The 23,994-nt window shown below is 44.3% G+C and overlaps 1 protein-coding gene across 25 annotated transcripts in view; it reads left to right on the plus strand.

Annotated features, from left to right (window-relative positions):
- The window catches only part of GAPVD1 (GTPase activating protein and VPS9 domains 1), a 424,045-nt gene that overhangs the window by 144,218 nt on the left and 255,833 nt on the right, over nt 1-23,994 (plus strand). For 24 of the 25 annotated variants that reach the window (XM_078646066.1, XM_078646068.1, XM_078646069.1 and 21 more), the window contains exons 5-6: nt 5,898-6,032; nt 14,628-14,817. In XM_078646066.1, coding sequence (XP_078502192.1) covers nt 5,898-6,032; nt 14,628-14,817 — 325 coding nt within the window. Of the gene's footprint in view, nt 1-5,897; nt 6,033-14,627; nt 14,996-15,957; nt 16,209-23,994 lie in introns of those variants that run through there. The other variant, XR_013595129.1, reaches the window with a different exon arrangement.

Below are 23,994 nucleotides of genomic sequence, written 5' to 3' on the forward strand. Positions count from 1 at the left end.
ATCATCGCTACATAAGGGGGGAGCAAAATTAAAGCAATGTTGAAATATCCCCAGCAAAGCAAACAATGAATCCCCGCAAAGCTACACAGGGTGAGGATCGCTGGGCTCAGGAACAAAATTATCGGGTCATCAAACTGTACATATTCTCAAGTTGGGTGCATTGTTAAAAACAGTCCAGCGAATCAAATAATCCTAGCACAAATACACAAAGGGAGGTCATGGGCCATAGTGTAGAAAAAAAAAGGGGGCTAGGAAGGCAATTGAATAGGAGGTTGTATCGAGGTTGACACAAAAATCACTACAAGATTGGTAGTGTAAGATAACTATAGGGGGGAGGAAAAACCACAAAACATATAAGACATATTGTGACTGGCGCTTGTTAAAAGCATCAAAAGTAAAACCATAAAAGCATATGAGGGGCAGATCGAAAAATTAACAGGACATGTAGGATAAAATAGGTAAAGGGGGACGAAGTTCAGGATTAGGCCACAAGGTGGAGCTCCAGGCTAAAGGAAGGGAGCAGGTTAGAATTCAAAGGAAAAATAGATCAGGAGTGTGACTTGGAGTCCAAGACGGGCAGTGACCTGTTCGAGTATTTAGGACGAGTCAGTAGTAGGCTAAAAACGGGGAGAACAAGTCTGAGTATTTCGTTTGGAGGATGTCCCGGGTGGCGGCCAAGTTAGGGTCAGGCGACCCAAGAGAGAGCAGGTGAGCAGGCACCTGAGCAATCTATTATTGAAGTCCCCGACTATAAGTGGGTGATGATGAGGCTATTTAATGAGAAAATCTCCAATGATAGCTGCCTGATCAGTGAGTGCTTGATTTCTCTTGTGCATAGCTGGATTAACATAGCAATTGAATAGTAACAATCTGAGCGGATTATAATGATTTTTTTATTCCATTAATAAGTAGTACTTGGATCCCAGGTGAGGGAGGTGCAAGTGTGATTGCTTCCAACCTTCGGGAGTGCTTGATGAAAACAGAGAGGCCACCCATTGGCCGCCCAAAAATATTACGTCTTAAAGCCGGGACATGGATTTCGAAGTAACCGGAAAGAGCTGTAGTTGATGTTGCCCATGTCTCCTGGAGGCAAATTATATCACTACTTTGAAGGTAGGGAGGGGCGAATCATTTTTAGTCAGTTTCTGAAGGCCAGCCACATTCCAAGAAATGATTGTTAAGTAGTTATTTTGCTCGTTCAATGTATGATTTGCGTTGCCTTTGAGAATCTTAAAAGTGCCGTCGGGCCGAATAAAGGCCATGTTTGGCCTGGTGTCCAAATCGGTTATTAATGTCATGTTTGCTAGTAGAGACTCTTCTCTGATTAGTAGAGCAGGTAATCTTCAGAGGTTCATGGTAGAAAAGAATGCTGGTAAATTTGTTACCGGGGTGGATAACATCAGCACGTTTTAAGATGGAGTACGTTTTTAAAGATGTATTGAGTAAGACGTGAGGATATCTATATTGAGGTAAGTGCCTAATCTCAATACCCCAGTCTGCCAATTGGTTGACTTCGCACATCATTGCCGTTTGGTGTGACTGTTGGTATGGCCCGACCATTTTAGAGTCATCATGGGAGTCACCTGACAGGCTTTGGAATTTAACCCAGGCAACATCTGCTGAGCCTATATGCTCTAATGATGGTATGTGAGAAAGTAAGCGCAAGATGTTGCCTCTGTTCAAAACATCGTAATTGCCATTGGCATGGTATCTTGGTGTAAATACGACCTCCACCACTCCTGGTTCTAAACAGCTACTGCTCGTTAGGGTTCCCGGTTTGACTTGATTGTGAGGTGTAAGTATTGGTTGATGAATTGGGAGGGTGCTATATACCATTGGACCTGAAGGAGATGTTATCACCTGTTGATGCTGCGTGTCGGTACTATATGCAGTACTGAACAGTGGTTGCGTGGAAGCCTCAGCCAGTTCCAGTAGTAAGATTAAACAAAACGCTGATCATTGCATGCCTTCAGTTATCATTGAAGAATTCTGGATTTCCAACCAAACTAATGTAGTATTGTTCTACTATTGCTGAAGGCGTTAATACATTTTAAATTGTTTCTTTGATTTTCAACCTAATTTGATTTATAGATGTGAAACTAGGCAAGGCAAATGCGGGAAACAGGTGTGTGGAAGAAGGAACCGCTCACACACCTACTTGAAGTCTGAACACTTTTATTAAGCAAAAATAATCAAAGCTGCAATAACGCAGTGCAAAACTGCAAGGGTTTTCTCCCCCTATCAGTGAGCAAAATGCGCCATTCCTTACACTGAGTTTGTATAGGTTTTTTTCGTACACACATCAAACAGAATACATGTGCGAGAAGTCAAAACTCTGATAATACTGCAGGTGCAAAGTTTTCTCTTGAGAAGAGTGCAAAGATAGACCTCCAATAAAGACAAAAAGAAGTAACTTCTAGACTCCAACATTGTTTAATCAAGAATCTTTGCTTATTGGTGACAAGTATGAGAGTGAGGCTAAATACATCATAGACAATCAGTCTGTGTTTAACAGCAGCAAACAAGGTTTCAAAAGCTAAGTAACATGGCATTGGTTATCACGGTCATTTTTAACCAAATGCATGCTTTTTCTCAGTTGCTTTAATGTGGAACTTTATAACTAGGTGAAGAACATGCTAAGTGGCTGGTGTGCAGTAGTTCCCAAAGCCTTCACCTTCTTGTTTCCGTGTACGAGGACAACATTGGTTGACTTTAAGCCAGACTAGTGTATGATTCCAAGGAGGCACGGCTGAGTGGAGAATAAATGGTGTCCTTTTTAGGTCTCGCCTGCATGAGCATGTGCCAGCGCATGCTCTCGCCTGCGAGACTCTTGTATCCTATTATAGGCTTGGAATCCACCCCTTGCTTACTGTTTGTTTGCAGCGTTGTTCTTCTTTTTTGCCTTCCAATTGAGAAACGCTTGCCATGCGTCCCTTCCTTTTCTGTCTGCAGTGCAGGGACGAAGCACAGATTATTTAAATTAATGTCTGTCCACTGCTTGCATTGTAAAATTCAGATACTATTTCTTTGTTTAAAAAGAAAGAAGATTTGAAGTGGTCAACGCTGGCCACATCAGTGCTTTTCTTCTTACCTTCCTCCACTCGTCCTATCCTGTTTTTTTTCCTTCGCCCCAAGCCGCCCCCACCCCCCCCGGCTCCCTCAAGGAAGTGATTAGCGTGTGATTTAATAGGAAGCTGCATGTCAGCTCTCCTGATAACCAGCGCAGGCAGTTCCCTAGCGCAGGTATGGTAGAATGTCTCAGACCGCATTTGCAAGCTGCAAATTGTGCATTGTGTCTCACTTACACATGCTTAGTCCATGCTGGCACCTATCTCTCTGATGAATTTCCCTGAGGCACATCCCGCTGCAACTGCCTCATTTTCTGGCACCGTATGTGGGTAGTCACAAATATGTTGATGGCCTATTCTCGGGGGGGGGAGGGGGGGGGGGGCTGAGCGGGGGGCTGTGGGGGGAGAAATTAGGGTCATGCCGCAACTCGCCCTAAGAGCCCCATGGAAATGTTGGTGAATTACAAAAAAAGTGTACATTTTCTCCTGTGCACCGTTGTAAAAATGTTATTTTAAGTTTCTAATAATTTAAATGAGTGATGTGTCTACTTCAATAGATTCTGTTTGAAAAGCATGTTGTCTTCATTTGTTCAATTATATTATGTTTCTATAGACTCAGATTACCAAAGCTGGGTGAGTTTTATGTTATCCCTGGGAAAATGGCTTGTGAAATGCTGTAGCAAAAGAGTATCTAGCGCTGTTTTAACAACAAAGATCACTATAGTGCCAGCAGCCACAAACCATCGCTGGATCCGTCATTGTCAAAAGAAACCTTAAATGCAGGTTTCACGCCGGATAGCTGTATTGTCAATATTGTTTCTAACAATCCAACAAAATGAACCTATCCTGGCTGCAAATGGACTCCTTATTCCACCTTTTCCCACACAGCTGTTTCCATCCCCTGCGGTGCTGTCATGTCTCCCTGAGCCCATGGAGCCTTTAAGATGGCCCGTTACTGGTTCTAAGAACATATGCCTGCCATAGCTGCAAAGCACTTGTACACCATGTCTATCCAAGTTCAAAACTGTCCTGATATACAAATGTGGAACACTTCTTGGCTTTCCAAATTAGCTAATTGAGGCCAGTTTTATTTTGTTCCATAGTCCTTTTTTTCTGCCCCTGCTGGACTTTGCTTTGGTCGTCTCAGTACCACTTCTTGCTAAATCCCTGCAGTTTGAGGAACAAGCCTGATCTGTTTGGTAAACTGGGGCCATCTGTCCTGGACAGATACTGTATGACCTCTACACCCGATTTTTTCGGTATCCGAATAGTTTGCTCACTTTTATCTGATCAGCACGGATTCACTTTGAGACCACTAATTGCCCCCTTTTCTCTACTTTTGTGCCTATTGGGGAGTGTATAGGCTCGCTATACAAATGTTAAATAGTAAGAAAGACGTGGTATAACTGTCTTCATCCATGCTTAACTTTCCACAAAACATGGATCCACAAAGAATCCTATGGAGATTTTCAAATAGTAGGCAAAGATACACCGGCACAAGTAGGCTGCAAATTTATGTACGTAAATTTCACTTCTGGTTGCCTAGGATAACATTCACACATGTTGAAAATAAGTTACATAAATTTCCGATGTTGAAAATATATTTGTGGGTATTTCTGATGTCAGACATTGCCACTTGGCCCATCATTCTAAGTGGCCTTGTGATATGCTGAGGACATGAGTAAACTCTAAAAAAAAAAATATATATATATATCTATATCTCTTGCGGAAAAAATCTCCAATAGAAGTTCTGCAAAACAAAATCAACACACGGGGGAAGATTGCCACCTCCACTTTGTCTGGCATAGCAAAGGGTGTGATCATTCTCTTGGCATTTTGTCCAATATTTGCTCCTTACAAGGGTTTTTAGTGTTTCTTTACCTTTTACCTATGCTGGTTTGGAGTGAGGCTTAGTCAATATTGGCTGAGGTCAGCTAGTGCAACTGCATGTGTCCTGTGGAAGCAGTGCGAGTTGTACTGTATAAATGTTTATGCTGCCTCAAGGTGGCAGAACATATAACCAGTATTGGCAGAGCCAATCGGTCTCTCCTATGAGAGCTATTGACCTTGACAATGTTTTGTAGCCAGATGTTTTGGAGCGTGGTTAAGACTAATCTAAAATAAATGGTAATATGCATACAGGGCTAATGCTTTTATTTTTTATTTATGAAGTGCATTAGTGATGGATGCATCACAGTTGTTTTTATTATTATATTAAGCCATGTTGCTGTACAACATACAACATAGCTACAAAGCTTGCCAAAGTCAGCAATGCCATGTTGTATAGCAGGAACAAAAGGCAATGGTAGAGCCAGTAGTCTCAAAGGCTAAACCTATTGGCTTTGTCAATGCTTGTTGATTTTACTGTGCTATGATTGTTAAAAAGATCGATAATCTTGCTATTGCTGTGATTAACTGCCCCATTAAAATGACAGTATTTTGATTTTGCCAGCAAGATGCATTCAACATATCCTATAGACTGTTTTCGTTAACAGTTTTACCAAAGAAGACCTCTTGTGTCTCCCATTTTGATATGTTTAAAAATTTTACACAAAGTGCCTTGATAATTGAGTCTGATCCGTTCTTTATCATGCTGTTGTTGAAATCGGCTCAGCTACTTGGTTATTTTCATTTTTTATGTACTGAAGAAATTGCTTGCCGCTTAAATTTTAGGTTACAGCAAGAGCCAAACCCTATCAAGGGAACGATGTTGGTGAATTCAGATTGGATCTTGCCTTCTTTACTTACCAGTGACGTATAATGTTTATTGTGACTATACTTGCAATAAACATTTTGTATAGAAATGAAAATGTGTTTGTTTTCTTTCAGGGCTGTGTTGCTGGTTTCCTTGATGTTGTCATTGGTGGGCGTGCTGTGGAAACTCCTCCCCTCTCCTCTGTGAACCTTCTTGAAGGTTTAAGTAGGACTGTGGTCTACATGACCTACAACCATCTTTTTAATTTGGTAGGTATTTGCCCTCATTTTCCTTGCTGCATGGAATAGCACCGGATTTAGACAATTTAATGATAATGTCACACAAGGTGTTTCTTTACTTACTGAGCATAAGTCTTTTAGATGCCATTACATTTCTGTACTGCCTATAAAGTGCTTAAGACCCAAAAGCATTCAAGTTCTGATTTGAGAATGAAAATGTGGAACGGAATTGCTACAGTAGGATTGTTTTAACTCTCACTGAAAATGCCTGTAGTCCTTTATTTTCCTAATTTCAATCGAGAGCCAATTCTCTTTCTTGGTCGTAACAAAAAAGAAACTTCTCGTGCCTTAAGTGGTCGCAACATTACTAACAGAAGCTCATTGTTTGGGACCTTAAAGCTCTTCAAACTTGTTCTTCAGGTTTTTAGATAAGGTCCTGTTCAGACCTCTCAGGGGGATAGAATTGAACAAAATAAACCGAGCCTGGACAGTGACCACTGGGGTCAACTACTATTCATGGGTTTTTGTCACAATTCATGCTGCTTGGCTTGGAATTATTTGCAGACGGTTTGATATCATTAGTCTAGCTCAGTTGTGAAATATTGAGGAATGGATGTTCGATCTTGATGGAGTTTAATTGGGATCTAAATGAAGAACCTCTTTTTATAGCACTGTTTACCTAAAGACAGCTAGCCTTTATCCACATTTGGGTTTCCAACTCATACAAGGTTCTGCAGTACTCCTCTTGTATGAAACTGCAGCCCCTTAAATCAAAGACATTTGTGCAGTGGATACACATGTACCTTGTATAATGAAGGGGATGGGTAAGCGCATGGTGGATGCAATGTTTGAATAATCGGAGTATAAACGAAAAGAACAAGATGAATCATTCTTGTAAAAAAAAGTGGTGATATTTAAAACGTCTACTACCCTGATACTGTTGCCAGTAGAAGCCACTAGTAGATGGTTGAAGGTGTTTCCTTGCCTGTGGCAGGGTCTTGCTCTAGCAATCCCAAGGTGCTCTTCTAGGGGTGTGTTGTTAGACATCCGGAAATACACACAGTAGTCAATAGCCAAACAAGTAAGACTTCGACCAATGCCTCCCAATGCCTCAAAGTACCTCTACACCCAGGGTTCATAGCCCTAGTCCAAGGGAGGTTACTGTGCCAACAGGGTCCCCATACCCACAGGTGATAAGCCCACCCTTGGGTTTACCCAAATTGGAATTCCAGTTGCCTCTTTTCATCCTCTTTCTGCAGACCCCCTCCAACCGTGAACGACGGCACCAGACCCAACGCCAAATGACACTACTGCACCCAAGCCCCACATCCCGAGGAGAAGTGGACCAATGGTGTCCCAACATGTCTGAGCATATCAAGGGTCCAGCTTCCTCCCGTGGGTTGCCCCGGACTGGTCCCCCAGTCCCTGCTTTGCATCCTCTTTCCAACCAGACCATTCCCCATTGAATTGAATGGGACACCCAATGCAGTAGCACACCTCTGCATCCAGACATCACAGAGCCTCCCGAGGTGACATGTTGGTGTGGCCTTGGACCTTGCTCTATACTCATGTTAAGCCCAGTAGAACAGTCTCATAAGTCACTGTTAAGTTCCCGAATGCAGTAGGTTTTCCTGACATAACATAACATTACTGAACCCAAAAAGTGTAAACTTTTGAAAACTGTAAAAATTCAGAACTCGAAAAATACTTACCTGATTCCGATGATCTTGGTATCTAAATTCATATTACGGTATTTTTTAATTTTATAAACAGTTGATGCATGTTGTTTTTGCATTTGTCACCCCAAGTGGGACGGGTATGCTCAGACGTGAGTCCCGTGCTCTCCATGCCACTGGAATCAAGCTATCCTGGCTGATGAAGACTGATAGCCAGAAACCAGTCCTAGGATGCTTGATTCTGGTCCAGGGAAGACACGGCTTGGCAGTTCGGGCTGGACTGTTCCCATGAGGCACAGGGTCAAGACTGATTTGCATATGGCCATGTCTGAACTGGGGTGGTGTGGTGAGCAAAATAACTATGGATTAAACCCAGATCTGTGACTGGGGGTGAATGTTTTGCCATTGTGCAACATTCCGTCCATCAATTGTTGTTTTTGCATCGTATTTCAGTAGCCTAAAGGCCTCTGAGTATCGCCTCGTTCCTAGGTTTCTGCATATCTGAACCAGCTATCGTTTTCTTTCTTTTTTACAGCCAATACAGACAAAGAACACATGGCTTTCAAATTCTTCTGCGTAGTTGCATGCCGGGCAACCCAACGTACATATTGAGTATTCAATTTCTTTCAACACTCAGTGTGAGGAACTAGCTAATTTTTTTTGTGTGCGTAAAGTAGAGATCATTTATAATAACCTGCCAACTGTCCCCCTTCCAGCAGCCGGCTTGCCTTTTCATCACCCAGCTGAGTTTGAGGATAGGTTAAATGTCTCTAAAACAACTTTGTGCTCCTTTCCCCTACTTTCGCTTCCAGAGATTGAAGTTTTGTGCCTTAAAATTCGGGCTGGACTGTTCCCATGAGGCACGGGGTCAGACTGATTGGCATATAGCCATGTCTGAACTGGGGTGGCAGAGTGGGCTAAAGAATGGTGATGGATTAAACCCAGATCTTTTGACTGGGTGTGAGTGTTTGATTGATTCAGATGCTCCGTCCATCACCCCCCCCTTTTGTACCGCTTTTGGCCGCCTTAAGTGTGGTAGGGTATGCTCAGACGCGAGTCCCTTGCTCACTTTGCCACTGGATTCAAGCAAGCCGGGCTGAAGACGGCTGGAATGCCAGAAACCGGTCCTCGGAAGCTTGTTTCCGGTCCAGGGAAGGCATGGCTTGGCAGTTCGGGCTGGACTTTCCCATGAGGCACAGGGTCAGACTGATTTGCATATAGCCATGTCTGAACTGGGGTGGCAGAGTGGGCTAAAGAATGGTGATGGATTAAACCCAGATCTTTTGACTGGGTGTGAGTGTTTGATTGATTCAGATGCTCCGTCCATCACCCCCCCCTTTTGTACCGCTTTTGGCCGCCTTAAGTGTGGTAGGGTATGCTCAGACTCGAGTCCCTTGCTCACTTTGCCACTGGATTCAAGCAAGCCGGGCTGAAGACGGCTGGAATGCCAGAAACCGGTCCTCGGAAGCTTGTTTCCGGTCCAGGGAAGGCATGGCTTGGCAGTTCGGGCTGGACTTTCCCATGAGGCACAGGGTCAGACTGATTTGCATATAGCCATGTCTGAACTGGGGTGGCAGAGTGGGCTAAAGAATGGTGATGGATTAAACCCAGATCTTTTGACTGGGTGTGAGTGTTTGATTGATTCAGATGCTCCGTCCATCACCACCCCCTTTTGTACCGCATAAAATTAAATCAAGCTCTCCAGCGGATCCGCTGAGACCAGATCAGCTTTGACAAGTTTTTAACTCAATCTCTTCAGCGATAAGGGAATTGGTTAATTTGTCTCTGTCCTCTGCTTCACTTCCGGCAGCCTGGAAGCATGCAAAAGTTATACCTCTTTTAAAGAAGCCGTCTCTGGAGCCATCGGACCCGAGCAACATCCGTCCGAGCTCCCAGCTCCCTTTCTTAGCTAAGGTTACTGAGTTATATGTTAACACGGTTCTGGCGGAATTGGTGGAGCGCAATAAAACGCTGGCTCCCTCACAAAATGGTTTCCGTCCGCGTCCTAGTACGGAATCAGCACTGTTGGCAGTGACTGAGGATATCTGTAGCTGCCTAGATGCCCGGAACTGTGCGGCCTTAATTCTGTTGGATTTAACTGCCGCTTTTGATACCGTTTCCCATGACATTCTTCTAGGTCATCTACATGATATCGGAGTCTTTGGCATGATTCTAGTCCTTCTTTGAAGGCAGAACTTTTCAAGTGGTGGTACCACCTTTCCACTCTCAGGAGCATGCCATCAAGTATGGGGTTCCTCAGGGCTCTATATTGAGCCCTCCGCTTTTCAACATCTATGTGCAACCCCAAGCTTTGTTAGCAAAAAGTAGAGGGTTGTCATTGGTTACTTTTGCCGATGACACCCAGCTAGTTATCGTCTTCTCTAAAGAGTGTCAAGACAATCTTTTTAAATTTGGAGAGGACCTTCTAGCTATTTCTGACTGGATGACGGCAAACTGTTTACAGCTGAATGCCGCCAAGTCGGAAATCCTGGTGATGGGTAGAGACCGGGCCCTCTGGTCGGAAAAGTGGTGGCCTGATAAATTAAAACCCGCACCTTTGTTAAAGAAGGCGGTAAAGAACTTAGGCTTCTGGATAGATAGCGAGCTCTCATTTGACGTACAATCAAAGCCTCAGCGGGATCATGTTTCAGTCTCCTGAGAGGGTTGAAACCGCTACTTGGTTATTTTTCTCCTAAGGTTCGTCAAACTATTCTTCAAGCCACAATTCTAACAAGGCTAGATTATGGGAATTCGCTTTATCTAGGTGCCAACAAATCCTGGATTTCTCGTCTCCAAAGAATCCAGAATGCGGCAGCGCGTGCTCTGTTTGCATTGCCTAAATCTTGTTCAGTTGCTAACCTCTTGCCTAATCTCCACTGGCTGCCGATAGCTAAAAGAATCCACTTTAAGACGTTGTGTGTAGCCCACAAAATGTTGACACATCAAGGACCCCCGATCTTCGCGGATCTACTGATCCAATATGTGCCTAATCACCCTCTGCGCTCGGCCAACTCTGGCTAAGTTTGTATTCCTCGCTTCCAAAGAGCCAGAGTGGGTGGCCGCTCTTTGAAGGTCCAGGCGGCGTATCTGTGTAATTCTTTTCTGATTTCTATCAGAGGACTTCAGAACCATTTAGCATTTCGAAAGGCCATAAAGACCTGGCTTTTCCCTACGTAGGCCACTTACTTGGATTGGAGTGGTCCAGTGTCATTTGTTGGGGTAGCGCTGGGACGCCTCATCACTGGGGAAGCTATGCGCTGTATACATTTTAAAAAATAAATAATATTTGTAAATTGCACTGTTAATAGTGCATCACACACATACATGTTTTAGACATTATTTTGATAGTACCCAAAGTGTGAACTAAGATTTACACAGTGCCTTGCAAACTGATTGTAGGATACTGGGTTTTTGTTTCGGTACCCCTACTTTTTTGCCTGATATTAGATTTAACTTTCACTGAAGTGTACTGGGTTGCTGCTAACCTGGTCCCTAGTACCAGTGTTCTTTCTCAAAAAATGTACCATTGTTCCCTAATTTGCAAAACCTTTAGCACCCTCTGCAAGTCCCTAGTAAATGGTACCCTGGTACCTATGACCTGAGCTTCTAAAGAGGGTCCCTAAGGGCTGCAGCATGAATTGTGCCATCCTAAGGGACCCCTCACCAAGCACATACACAACTGCCATTTCAGGATATGTGTCTTGGTGCAGACAAAAGTGAAAACACGACCTGTCACACATCCCTGTTTTCCATGTCCCCTATCACTGCATATGATATTTATAAGTCACCCCTACAGCAGGGCTGATAACCCCAAGGCAGTGTGTGCATATTATGTGAGGAGATATGCCCCTGTGCGGGTCAGTCCTATTGCTGCCAGTGCAAGTTACCAGGGAAGCCATCTTAAACCATGTTCTGATCTCTGGTGAAAACGGGTTCTCCATATACATGATGGTTTCACCGGAAATAGGAATGTCTGCTACCAAACATCTCGTCTGGATAAACCCACATCAATGCCAGTGTTGGATTTATCAAAACATGCACTCAAATGGCACCTTAGAGGTGCCTCACGAACACCTACCAGCCTCTGGTGTGCTTGCTGAATGGATTGTGCCACCCTGCCACCAGAGCCAATGACCTCCTAGGGTGAGAGCCTTTTGCTCTCAGGAGGTCAGGAGCAAAAGCCCGTCCGGTAAGAGTGTAACACCCCCTCCCACAGGATGGGATGCTGATTAGCCCTTGGGCTGGCGAGCTTCAAAGGAACCGCCGCCTTTGGAATACAAATCTGGCACCCCTCATAGGAGAGGTAGCGCCCCACCCCCATTGTCGAGAGCCCACTTGTTGCCTGGACAGGCTGAAAAATTAGCTAGTCAGGTAGGTGTGCCTCCCCAGACTAGTACCACCCCTAAGTTGGGCGATCTGTGAGGTGGACACACATTTTAAGAGGTAGCCATCTGTGTGATGGCATACCTAGGAATTCTGGCACAGTTATGCCCACTTTCCACAGGAAGTGGTCCTATAGGGGGTGCAGTGACCCCAAGGGTCAGTAGCCCATTGTCTACTACCCTACTCGCCCCTAACCACCCTAAATTCAGTATTTAATGGAGTCCCTAGCACCAGGGAGGCTTATTCTGATGGCCTACGCAGAAGAAGGACCCAAAGAGCTTCGAAACGAAAGAGAACACCTGACCTGACCTGGCTCCAGCCCAGCTGACCTTTCTGCCATTCTCCGTCTACTCTGCGCCAAAGTTGACTAGTCCTGCAGCTGAGTGCCTCCAGAACCAGGGAGGACTACCTGCCTTCAACAAAGACCAATACCTCCCGTGAACAGCAGACCTGTTCAAAAGAAACCTCTAAGAAAAGGCATTGCAGCCTCCAGAAACAACAAACACCCTAAGTCACATCTGCACTTTACGCTTCCAGTCCAAGTTAAAGTGGCTCACCGGTGTCAACAAGGTACCCCAGTGTTCCAGAGTCAGTCCAGCGTGGTCACACCCCTCGTGGACTCCCTGACATTGCCTGCAGCCTCTGCTCGCAGTCCCCCTTGACCGCGACTGCTCCCGATAAGTAAACCTGATGCCGAAAGACACCTCCGCATCTGTAGCCCCCAGGACGTGGTGAAGAGGACCCCAGGTGTCCCTACTTCCCCCACGCTGAGCCTGCAGCCTCTTTTCCGCAATGACCAATCTCCATTAAAACCTATTAGGCTCACGACGTTCTTTGGCACCCGGCCGCCCCCGTGCCGCTGGTGGTGTAATGCTGGTGCCTCCTTGGACCTTGCCCACCACCCACCTTAACTCCCAGAGATTGGTCCTGTAAGTCGATGTATTGTACCTGTTTGCAGAACTTGTTTTTCCTCCCATAGGAATATATTGCAGAACTACAAAATAGCACACAGTCCACTTTTTGAATTGAAAAGAATTTATATTTAAAAACGTACTTACCTGAACGATTTTCTTCTGATGCCTAAACATATATAAAGATACTTGCTATTTTTGTAAATTGGTGTGGATCTCCTTCTTGAGTTGTGTTGTCATTTATTGATCAGTTTGTGTGTATTTGTAAATGTCTTGCAATCCTCTGTGCTAAGCCTAAGGCTGCTCGACCACACTACCCCCTAGCAGAGCACTTTGCGATTGCATAGCAAGCCCTGTCCACTAGTAAAGGAGCTCCTATTCTCTTTACAAGGTATTACACAGATTATTGATACTTAAAGAGCCAGCTTCCTACTCTGATGCAGCTGTTTTTGTTTTTCTTTGCTAATTGTAAAATGCCTGCCTACCCTAGTGAGTAGGAGTGCAGTCTTGTGTGAAGTTGCTTACTGATTAAATTATTGCTCACACTTTAGGTATTGTCAAGAAGCTGAATCTTTCAGTTTTGCTTACCTTGGCCTAGAACAATCAACAATCCATTTGGGGAAAAATCCCTTAAGTGTTCTTTTTTTGACACATTATATTACATTTTGAGATTGTAGCAATAAAGTACAACAAAGCAACAATGTAACTGAGGCACTATGTTTCCTGTCCCATCCCCAGCTCACTCCTTACTCCTCTATTCCACAACCCCCCTCCCTGGTCATTACATGCATAATTGTGCATCAATTATAAATCACAGCACCAAACCCATGTATGATCAAATTTCATTGTCTAAATTTGTGGTGTGAGAGTCTATTGGCGTAATGGTGATCTCTATATTCTGCTCATGTTCCCCATATTTTCGTGTATTTCTAAGGACCACATCTAGCCTCATAAACTGGTTGTTCTCTGTTCATGCACCAGTTCAGTCCTCTTTCCCACTCTGCAATCGAGGGGGGAGCATCCACTTTTCATTGTCGTGCAATATCCTTTCTAGCCACATTTAAGCCCAGCCTGACAATACTAGTTGTATTGATCCATTTCGAAAGTCAATAGTCCTGGAAATTACCTTTTTTAATCATAATTCGATCTTTAAAACATCTGCCTTTCCTTTAAAAGGCCAGTAGAAAGGTGGGGAGGCCCTCTGATTGGCTCACTGGGCAACCGTGTTATCTCCTCAGAGTGGGTCCACCGCCCGTAGATCCTAAGCCGAAGGTCTTTGCTAGTGCTTGGTTAGTACTTCAACTGCATGAATGATGCAGATAGTTTTGTTCCTCAGAGGGCTTCGTTCAGTGAAACTGGGCCTTCAACTTCTTCAATAGTGGTATTGAGTATTAACGAAAAGAGGGGTAGGGCGTAAAAGATTGAAGAAGCCATCCCTTCTCCAGCTGGTGGTGATGAGGTACCTGGTGGTTTCTCAACCCCATTGCTCTTTTGATGTGGAGCCCAGGGGCCAGGCTATGACGTCTGTTGGCCTATGAAAGGTGGAAATCTACTGTGCTCACTTGGCCGGATGCATCATTCTTTAAGCCAACTTGCTGGTGTGTTTCAGTTTTTGTGATTTTTAATCTTTGATCACTGTACGATTTTCCCTCCAGGTTGGGTTCATGAGGAATGTGATCTTTGGCAACCAGCTGAGAGAAGAAGACAGGATGGCACTAGAAAACCTGCTTGCAACAATTCCAAGTACCAAACCTGGGAAGAACAGCGGCATCGATATAACTCCCTACAACACCCCCCAGCTGTCGCCAGCAAGCACTCCCGCCAACAAAAAGAACCGCCCGCCAGGTAAGGAGAGGGCTTAGGTATTCGCCCCAGGATAGTCAACGTATGAGAAACCAGCATAGAAAGAAGACTTGTAGACCTATATTTTTGCCCTCCTGAAACACATTCTCTATTTGCCCATTTAATGTTTTTAAAGCCACTGCCTCCCATGTAACAGTGACTGTGCAATGGATGAGAAAAAGCCAACTGATGACATTGGCAAAGACGCCATGGGGCCAGTGTTAGTGAAGATCAAACCAAAGGCATAATTAATTGGCAGGTTATTCAACATCCTGGGAACTTAAGTGTTCTTATTGTCAAATGTAATAGTTACATATCTGTCATGTATGGAAATAAATGCAGTTCTCACTCAAACACCCCTCTAAACTACGCAATACAGCTGTACAAATGAAGAAACCTTACACTCTCTTAAAATGTTATGAGGACTGAAGGGGAACACCTATGCCTCCCAAAAAAGGCAACTATCCTCCCAAACTCTCTGGACCTGATGTTGTAAACTCTTCTTGGTTTCTGGGCAGCTGCACTAGCTAAGCAGACCGAGCGAATCTGGTGTCATTTTATATTTTTCTAAAACTACTTATGTGTACAGGTATCTCGGATAATGAAATCTAAATGACCAAAAACTTGTTATTTGAAATAGCTGGAAGGAATATTAAATAGGCTTAAGGATACAGTAAATAAAGGTTTAACAGGAGTGAGGAATACTTAGAAAACAAGCATTGGCAAGCCAGGTCTTCCTTGTGTTGCAGGAAGCATTTGATAATAGATGGTCACTTTTATTTTTCCTCAGCAGTCTAAGAAAGAAAATATCATAATTAAGCACCACCTTGGGCTAAAACAATAAAAAAGATGGAAGTGAGGATCCTTTGCTGAACAGACTACAGTGGCAGAGTTGAGCTGCATTCTCAAATGAGTGTTAAGAAAAGTAGTTGGAAGATGAAAATATTGCATAGTAAATACTTTTAACTATGCAGTGGTGGCTAGTAGGGAATGGCGGTAGAGAGGCAAGAGCAAGGGGGAGAAGAGGACGGGGAGGGTTTGAAAATATATATATTTTTTAAAACGCACTTGCCTGTTCTCTGCCTGCCACATTGCTCCTCTGCTTCTTTGCTCTTCCTGACTCCAGTCCGTAAGAAGCTGCAGGAATTCCCGGGCACACAGGCTCCCCTGAGCCTATCACAGCGCTGCAATGCAGCATTGTGATTCGTCTGAGCGCCGTGTATTGGTGCTCAGATCAGGGCAGGGAACCTGTGCATATACCCTACCAGGCTGCCCATTACAGTCTGGTAGGGAATATGCAAAGTGTGCATGACTGCTTGGCCGGCCAAAGCAGACAAGCAGTCATGCGCACTTAGTGTGCATAGTCCACTCTTCCTCCTCCTCCGTCCTAACCCTGCCTGCAGAAACCAAAAAATAAGACGATAATACCCTTGTTATTATAGTTTTATTTTACCTCTTTTCACTGCTCTAAAAGCAATGGGCGATGCTTCTCCGCCTCCAATACGCAATGCTCTACCATGTCCGCCTAAAGGTCACATTGGACGGCAAGCCCACAATATATTCAGACCCCAACAACCTACAGCAGGCTCTTAAAACCTTCACTAAAGCCAAGCCCAGCAGACAAACACTAGAGACCAATGTAGCGTACAATCTCCGTTCCACGCACTGGACCAACAGGATTGATAAAATGGCAGCATTTTTTTCATATGTTGTTGCCAGTTGTAAGAACAGTCAGCAGGTAACTGGCTGGTCACATTATTACTTGTATGATCCCACACCAATGACTACTCCGTATACTGTTAAATACAATAAGATCAATGCTTATCAGCACCGCACGGATGGAGAAACTAAGCGCACAGATTCAAGATGGCTACCCAGCCATGTTAGAGTATAGAGGTTAAATGCATAGAGTTCAGAGACGTGTTCCCTCCTAGTTCCCTCCTAGTTCATGTATGAATGATAGTGAAGCAATGGATGTGAAATATAAGGTTAACAGACGGTCGAGGTGAAACCGAAGCTTAAGCAAGCCGTCGGGCTTACACCGCCCTCATGTGTATTACACATTGTTTTGGGAGGGATATTTGGGATGTTTAAAAGGGGTTATGAGAGGGTGGGATTGAAAAAGTCATGTCTTAGTTTGGGGGACATGGCTTGGGAGGGGAAGGGGGTATGATATTTATGCAAGTGTTCAGTAGAAGTAGTGACAAGATTATGAGCAACTTGAGATGCAGCTAAGTTACAGTAGGATTAGTTAAATATTATGAGCGGGAGTAACAATCGCAATCGGATCCCGGGACAATGTGGGACTGCACTACATTTTCTAACATGGAATATTAGCGGTCTAAATGACCAGCGTAAAATACGCAAGGTGGTATCATACTTACTAAGACACCAAATAGACGTAGCAGTATTGCAGGAAACCCACCTCACACAGGTTTACAAATGCAGAGAAGAATGAAAGGAATATGTATGGCAGCTAGATTCGCGTCTCACGCACGTGGGGTACTGATTTGGGCGAGACAGGGTTCCAACATTAAAATACAGGCATTAGACATTGATCCTGGGGGGAAGGTATATAGTAGCACACTGCCGTAAGGACAACTCTAATGTGCGAGTGCTGGGGATATGCAGGCCTAATTAAGATGACCCTCCTTTTTACCGAACAATACATAATAAAATTGCTCAATATGTCGTTGTCTACACTGTGGGGTGGCAATTTTAAGTGTACAGTTCCCTCACCCAGATGGATCAAGTGGTCCGACAAGGAAGCCTTCATCAGCTACTAAAGCCATAGCCGTAATAGCAGAGGCAGATGGTTTAGTAGATGTCAGGTGCTACCACTTACCTCAGGGAAGGGAGTACACACACACACTACTCCTTAGTACACGACATCCACACACACATTGACTACTGATATGCTTCAAGGGACCTGGTACCATTTATACCGGAGTGTGTGCATTTTCCGCGCACATATTCAGATTACTCCCCAGTTAGATTAAAAATAGATTAACTGTTGACTAGGGCACAGTTGTGGCGTTTCCCACAGTACTCGCTACTAGATGCAGTATTCAGAGGAGCTCTCACAGGAGCTAGACCATTAATTCAATAGCAACATGGGTAGTGTCCCCAGAATGGCCACTATTTGGGAAGCATTTAAAGTTTTATGTCCGTGGAGTGGTTATATCCAAACACTCTGGGGTGCTCCGCTCTCTTAGGGGTAGATTACAAAAATTGGAGACTGAACTGAGTTAGAGCAACGATCCCTGGAAGGTTCCACTCCAGAGTTGTTACCATTGATTAGGGAGAAGATAGATGATAATACAAAACTAGCACAAACCGGGTAGCGGTATAGTTGTTGAGACGCTGGCCTATTTAACACGCACGCTGACGCAGCGGGTGCGCCTAAGGCAAGGCCGTCTGCGCCTGTCTGCGCTCTGGCCCGGCGCAGGGCCAGTCCCCCTGGCCGTTTATCACCGTTTATCACATGCTATACTAATGAGGAGATGCATACATTGAACCCTGGTAAACCATGCTATCTCTTAATGCAGATTATAAAGGCACAAAGAGTTCTTTTTGTGTCAGCTGCCGGCAACGACTCCGTATATCAGGAATCTGCCAGCTCGTGGTCCTGGTGTTATGCTAGATAAAAAGACCGATCATACTGATGTTGGTCCTTTAAAGGGAATGCTACTTAACTCTAGATCGTTAGTTAAGCATAGTACGGAATGCGCCCTTTTGTTGGAGGAATGTAGGATACAACTAGCCTTTATTACAGAAGCATGGGCTGACAATGCCTCCGGACCAGATTTAGTGAAAGCAACTCCCCCTGGGTTCCACTGTTATACGCCAGACTGGCCACTAAAAAAGGGGGGTGGCCTTGCAGTCATTTATCGTGAATCAGTGGAACCCAATTTTGTCTCTGCCTCTAACACAACATGTGAGGCTCTAGCTATCAATATTTACTCAGTTAATTATAGAACCTTCAAAGGCATATTACTATATCGCCCACCGGGATCTAAAAGTGGGTTCCTGGATACAGTTAGCACCTTACTTGAAGGGCTATGCCTAGAGTCCTACTAATGATTTGGCCGGAATTTCAGTTCTCCCGATCTCGTGATCTGATCATTGCGCCATTCAGTTTGATCTGAACAGCTACTCGGCCCACTCATCCAGCAACAAACCGGTCCAGGAGATCGTAACCAGAGCCTGGGGAAAACTGGATATTAAGAAATTTGAAAACTCCCTTATGAGATCATTGTTCCACCCCCCGTCTGATGTGGAAGATGCCACGGCTGCTTATAATAAATGGTTAATCAATACTTGTGATCAGTTAGCTCCCAGAAAAAAGTGCATTCCCAAACGAGCTTCACCCGTAGCTCCTTGGTATTCTGATGAGCTTAGAGGCAAAAAATTGGTCTGTTAGCAATCAGAGAGGGCATGGCATAAACACTATGCTGAAGCGGACAAGGAAAGATATAAGCATTCGCTTCTGGAAGCAAAAGGGGTTCTTTTCAACCCAAATAGCTTTAGCTTAAATCCAGCTCAAAAGAACTTTTCAAAACTATTACAAAATTGTCTACCCCGACTATTCCTAAGAGCCAAGGTCAACCTGAATTTTACAATAAAATTGCGGATTTAAAAAAAAATAAAATAGAAAGTATTTTCTCTTCCTTTCACCAACATGAAAAAAGAGGATCAGACCGTTTCTAATATGGAGGGAGTGGACAAGTCTGGCTCGCATTGACACTTGACCATTTTTCACCCCTGGAGACGTCCGATACGCTCAAGGTTCTGAACTCGATTCAATCAGGGGCTCCTAATGACCCATGCCCTGTCTGGGTTATTCAACAAATCCCTGAAGTAATTGGAAGGGCACTCACCCCTGTGCTGAATGCCGTCTTTTCATCCGGCACATTTCCTACAATTTGGAAAAAAAGCTTCTGTTCTTCCTTTGTTGAAGAAGCACACTCTGGACCCCAAGGATCCTAATAACAACAGGTCAATCTCTAGGCTTCCTTTTCCTGCCAAAATATCGGAAAAGGAAATGAACAACCGACTCAGTGCTTTCCTTAATCTTAACAACTCTCTGGACTCATTGCAATACTTGTTCAGAGCTTATCACTGAGTTGGCTTTGCTAAATCAACGGAGGAAATCAGAGAGGCCATTGACAGGGGAGGAAATGCCTTACTGATTCTACTAGATTTGTCTGCGACCTTTGACACGGTCCATCACAAAGTATTGATGGACCGGTTGTCGGAGATCGGTGTAAAAGATCTCGCCTGGAAACTTTTACAATCTTTCCTATCAGATAGACTTTTACAATCTTTCCTATCAGATAGGTTGCAAACCGTACACTTAGATGGCAATACCTCTAAACCATTTTCACTCCGTTGCGGGGTGCCATAGGGCTCATCTCTTAGCCCAACGCTTTTTAATATATATGTGGCACCACTGGCTGGAGTTATCAGGTCCTTTGGCTTCCAGCTCACCTCTTACGCTGACGACACACAAATTGTGTAGTCCCTGACTGGAGGAGCTGAAAAGGAGGCTGGGGATAGATTCCATGACTGTATGAGTGCGATCACCGTCTGGTTGTCCTCCAATTGTTTAAAACTTAACTCCACCAAGACCGAGGTCATGAAATTTGGCAATAATTCTCGGGTGTGGACACCGGAGTGGTGGCCAGAGGATCTTGGTCTGTGTTCAGTACCCATAAGAAAAGCCACAAACCATGGAATATTGGTGGACAATAAACTTACCATGGGGGACCAAGTAAGTACGGTGATCTCCGCCTGCTTTATGGTTCTCAGAATAATAAGGGCCCTTACAATGTCGCGTCTGGACTATTGTAACAGCTTATATCCCAAGGTTAAAAAACAACACATGAACAGGCTACAATTAGACCAGAACGCCGTGGCCAGAATGCTATCAGGAACACCGAAGTTCGCCTCTGTGAAAGAACTTAAGAAATTACACTGGCTCCCAGTAAAGCTAAAAACACGCGTTAAGGCACTATGCATTGTCTTTAAGGCCGTCAATGGAACTGGTCCAGAGTTCCTTAGACGCAAATTCCAATGGTATGTTCCGGGCAGAACGTTACGGTCTACTGGTGCCAAACAAGTGCAAGTCGCCTCTTTAAAAAAACTAATTAGGGAGGTAGAAGTTTCATTCTCTGTGCCTCCAGAGCTTGGTACGAGCTTCCTTTTCAGCTCATAAATGCGCTGGATCTCCTCTCGTAAGGGCTTGAAGACATGGCTCTTCTCTCAGTAGCATGCGTTCAGCTTATCCAGGTAACCGGTACTTAGCGCCAGGACACCCCAGGGTATCCGTGCACTCTATAAGTGCAAATAACATAACCTAACATAAGAAACCGAAGTGACGTACCTGGGAAAATACGCCACTGCGAAGGTGTATGGAGAAGGTGAAAGACCGAGTGCTACACTTGCTGCTCTGACTTGACCGGTAAAAGGCGCAAACGAGGTAACAGAAATAAGGGATGGAAATGGCGTGATGATACAAGATGTGTCACAAATGGTAGATAGATTCTGTGAATACTACACTGATCTTTACACTTCTTGCCCCACTAGTTCAGAGGAATCAATAGACGACTATTTAGCATATATCAAAATGAGCTGGCTGGCAGACCCGCAAAGAGAGCGACTGCTGGCTCCACTGCGCCCTACAGAAATAGTTGCTGTACTCAGACATGCCCAATCACAAAGCTCCAGGCTCAGATGGTCTTACTGTAGCCTTTTATACGGCCTACCAAGACCAACTGAGAAGTGTTCATCGTACAGGCTGCTATCCTTACTTAACACAGACACAAAACTGTATGCAAAAGTATTAGCAAACGGTCTCCCTCCCTTACTCTTGTTGGTAGTGGTTCCTGAACAATCCGGTTTTGTGCCGGGCGGAACCCTTACTAGTAATTTACATACGATATCCTGCACTATCACTCATAGCGATCTATCTGTCCGAGCCGCAGCAGTATTTTTAGATGCCGAAAAGGCTTTTGACTCGGTTAAGAGTGAAAACATTGCTTTCTGCCCCAATTAAGATTACCAGAGGTACCAGACAAGGATGCCCGCTTTCTCTTTTTATCCGCATTGGCAGATGAACCATTAGCTTGTGCCCCGACAGAATACCATAGTCCTAGTTGTTAAAGATTTTCCCAATATAAATTAATAATAGCCTATGCTGATGACACCTTACTGTATGTCTGGAATCCTGAACGGAACCTTACACTTATGTTACAGGAGGTGGAGCGATTTCGGGCACCATTTGGGATGGAATAAATTGGAGTCATTCCCACTAACCACAAACACTACCGACACATCAGACAAACTGCCCTATAGCGTGGACCTCCGATCTCATAAGCTACCTAGGGGTGCGGATTCACACTGATCCAGATGTGGTGGTCCAAGAGAATTATGACCAAGCAGTAAAGAAAGATAGAGCAGATTGAGAAATGGATACGTTTACCATTGTCACTGTTATGGTGTATATCACTCATGAAAATGATGGTGCTTCCACATTTTCTATTTTATTTTGTAAACATTCCAATTCCATTGCCAAAATCTTTTTTCCGCACACTATGCTCTCTAAAGATCAGACTTGCCTGGACTAGGAAGCAACCACGAGTACAGTGGGAGACACTGATCAAACCATACTCATCAGGTGGATTGAATGTGCCAGATCTTGAAATGTACTACTGTGCGGCACAACAAATGCATGCATTACATTGGATACACGGCCCACACGAGATCCCGCCTTTATTCCTAGAGAGAGACGAGGTGAGCCCGTTAACACTGCCACAATATCTTCTTGGTAGGTCACAGAGAATATATCATGTTAATGACCCAGTAGGGAATACAAGACATCATCTGCACAGGGCAGCAGACCTACAGAAGATCATACTTCTTTACTCCCCAAAATTGCCCATGGAATGGCGCAAGTGGCTACAGAGCAATACAAAAGGGGGTGATGGATGGAGCGTTTGAACAAATCAAACACTCACCCCCAGTCAACTGATCTGGGTTTAATCCATCACCATTCTTTAGTTCACTCAGCCACCCCAGTTCAGACATGGCTGTATGCAAATCAGTCTGACCCTGTGCCTTGTGGGAACAGCCAAATTGAGAGGCTACACTGTCGATACTGAGTCAGCAAGATCTCAAAATATCTTTATTGCGCACACTGGCCCTTACATAGACAGATATTTGTTACTGTCTTTTCTTGCACGGTTCTATATATTTTTTTAATTAGGAGGCGTGTCTTGTCCGCAGAATAAAGTATTTAGGAGGACATTCCATCCTATTTTAAATCACTTTCTTGTTCGTTGCACTATTTCTTTTTACTTTACCATCAAAAGATCAGTCATCATGGACGGTTTGTGTATTTGGTGGACCAAATCCTGATACAACAATAAGGTGCGGAGCGGAGTGTCCCACTGATCAGGGGACCAGCCTCATTTGCACATGGGTTTGGCCAAATGATAGGACTGATCATTGAGTCTAATTTGATGGAAACCCTTTACAATCTGTTGTGGATTAATCAGCCATTTACGAATAATCGATGATGCACCGGTCTCCTCTATGCATGTAGTGTTAGCCTTTTTCCTCCTTTATCCTTATTAATAAGTTACGTGTGTGCGATAAAGATATTTTGAGATCTTGCTGACTCAGTATCGACAGTGTAGCCTCTCAATTTGGCTGCTAGACCCCCTGTGTTTCGTGTGTTATACATTCAGTTGTTGCTAGGGATAAAATCAGGTGTGGGTCTTTAAAAGGATATCCCTTGGACCCTATTTTAAATGGTTTTGTTTAATCCACCCCTTGTGGGAACAGTCCAGCCCGAACTGCCAAGCCATGTCTTCCCTGGACCGGAAACAAGCATCCTGGCACCGGTTTCGGATTCATAATCCTCATCAGCCAGGCTATCTTGAATCCAGTGGCCAAGTGAACAAGGGACTCACATCTGAGCATACCCTGCCACACTTAGGGCGAACAAAGCAATACAAAAGGGGGCGAGTGGCTACAGACCAGACAGGAAAAGGCACTTATAAATGCGATGCACATGTTAAATATAAGAATCATGGGAGACTATTTTTCTGAGGGGACTGTCAAAACATGGGATCAGTTACAGGCGCCAACAACAGACGTAACGGCTTACGAGATCTC

Source organism: Lissotriton helveticus, chromosome 5_1, assembly GCF_964261635.1.
Source record: "Lissotriton helveticus chromosome 5_1, aLisHel1.1, whole genome shotgun sequence".
Lineage (NCBI taxonomy): Eukaryota > Metazoa > Chordata > Amphibia > Caudata > Salamandridae > Lissotriton > Lissotriton helveticus.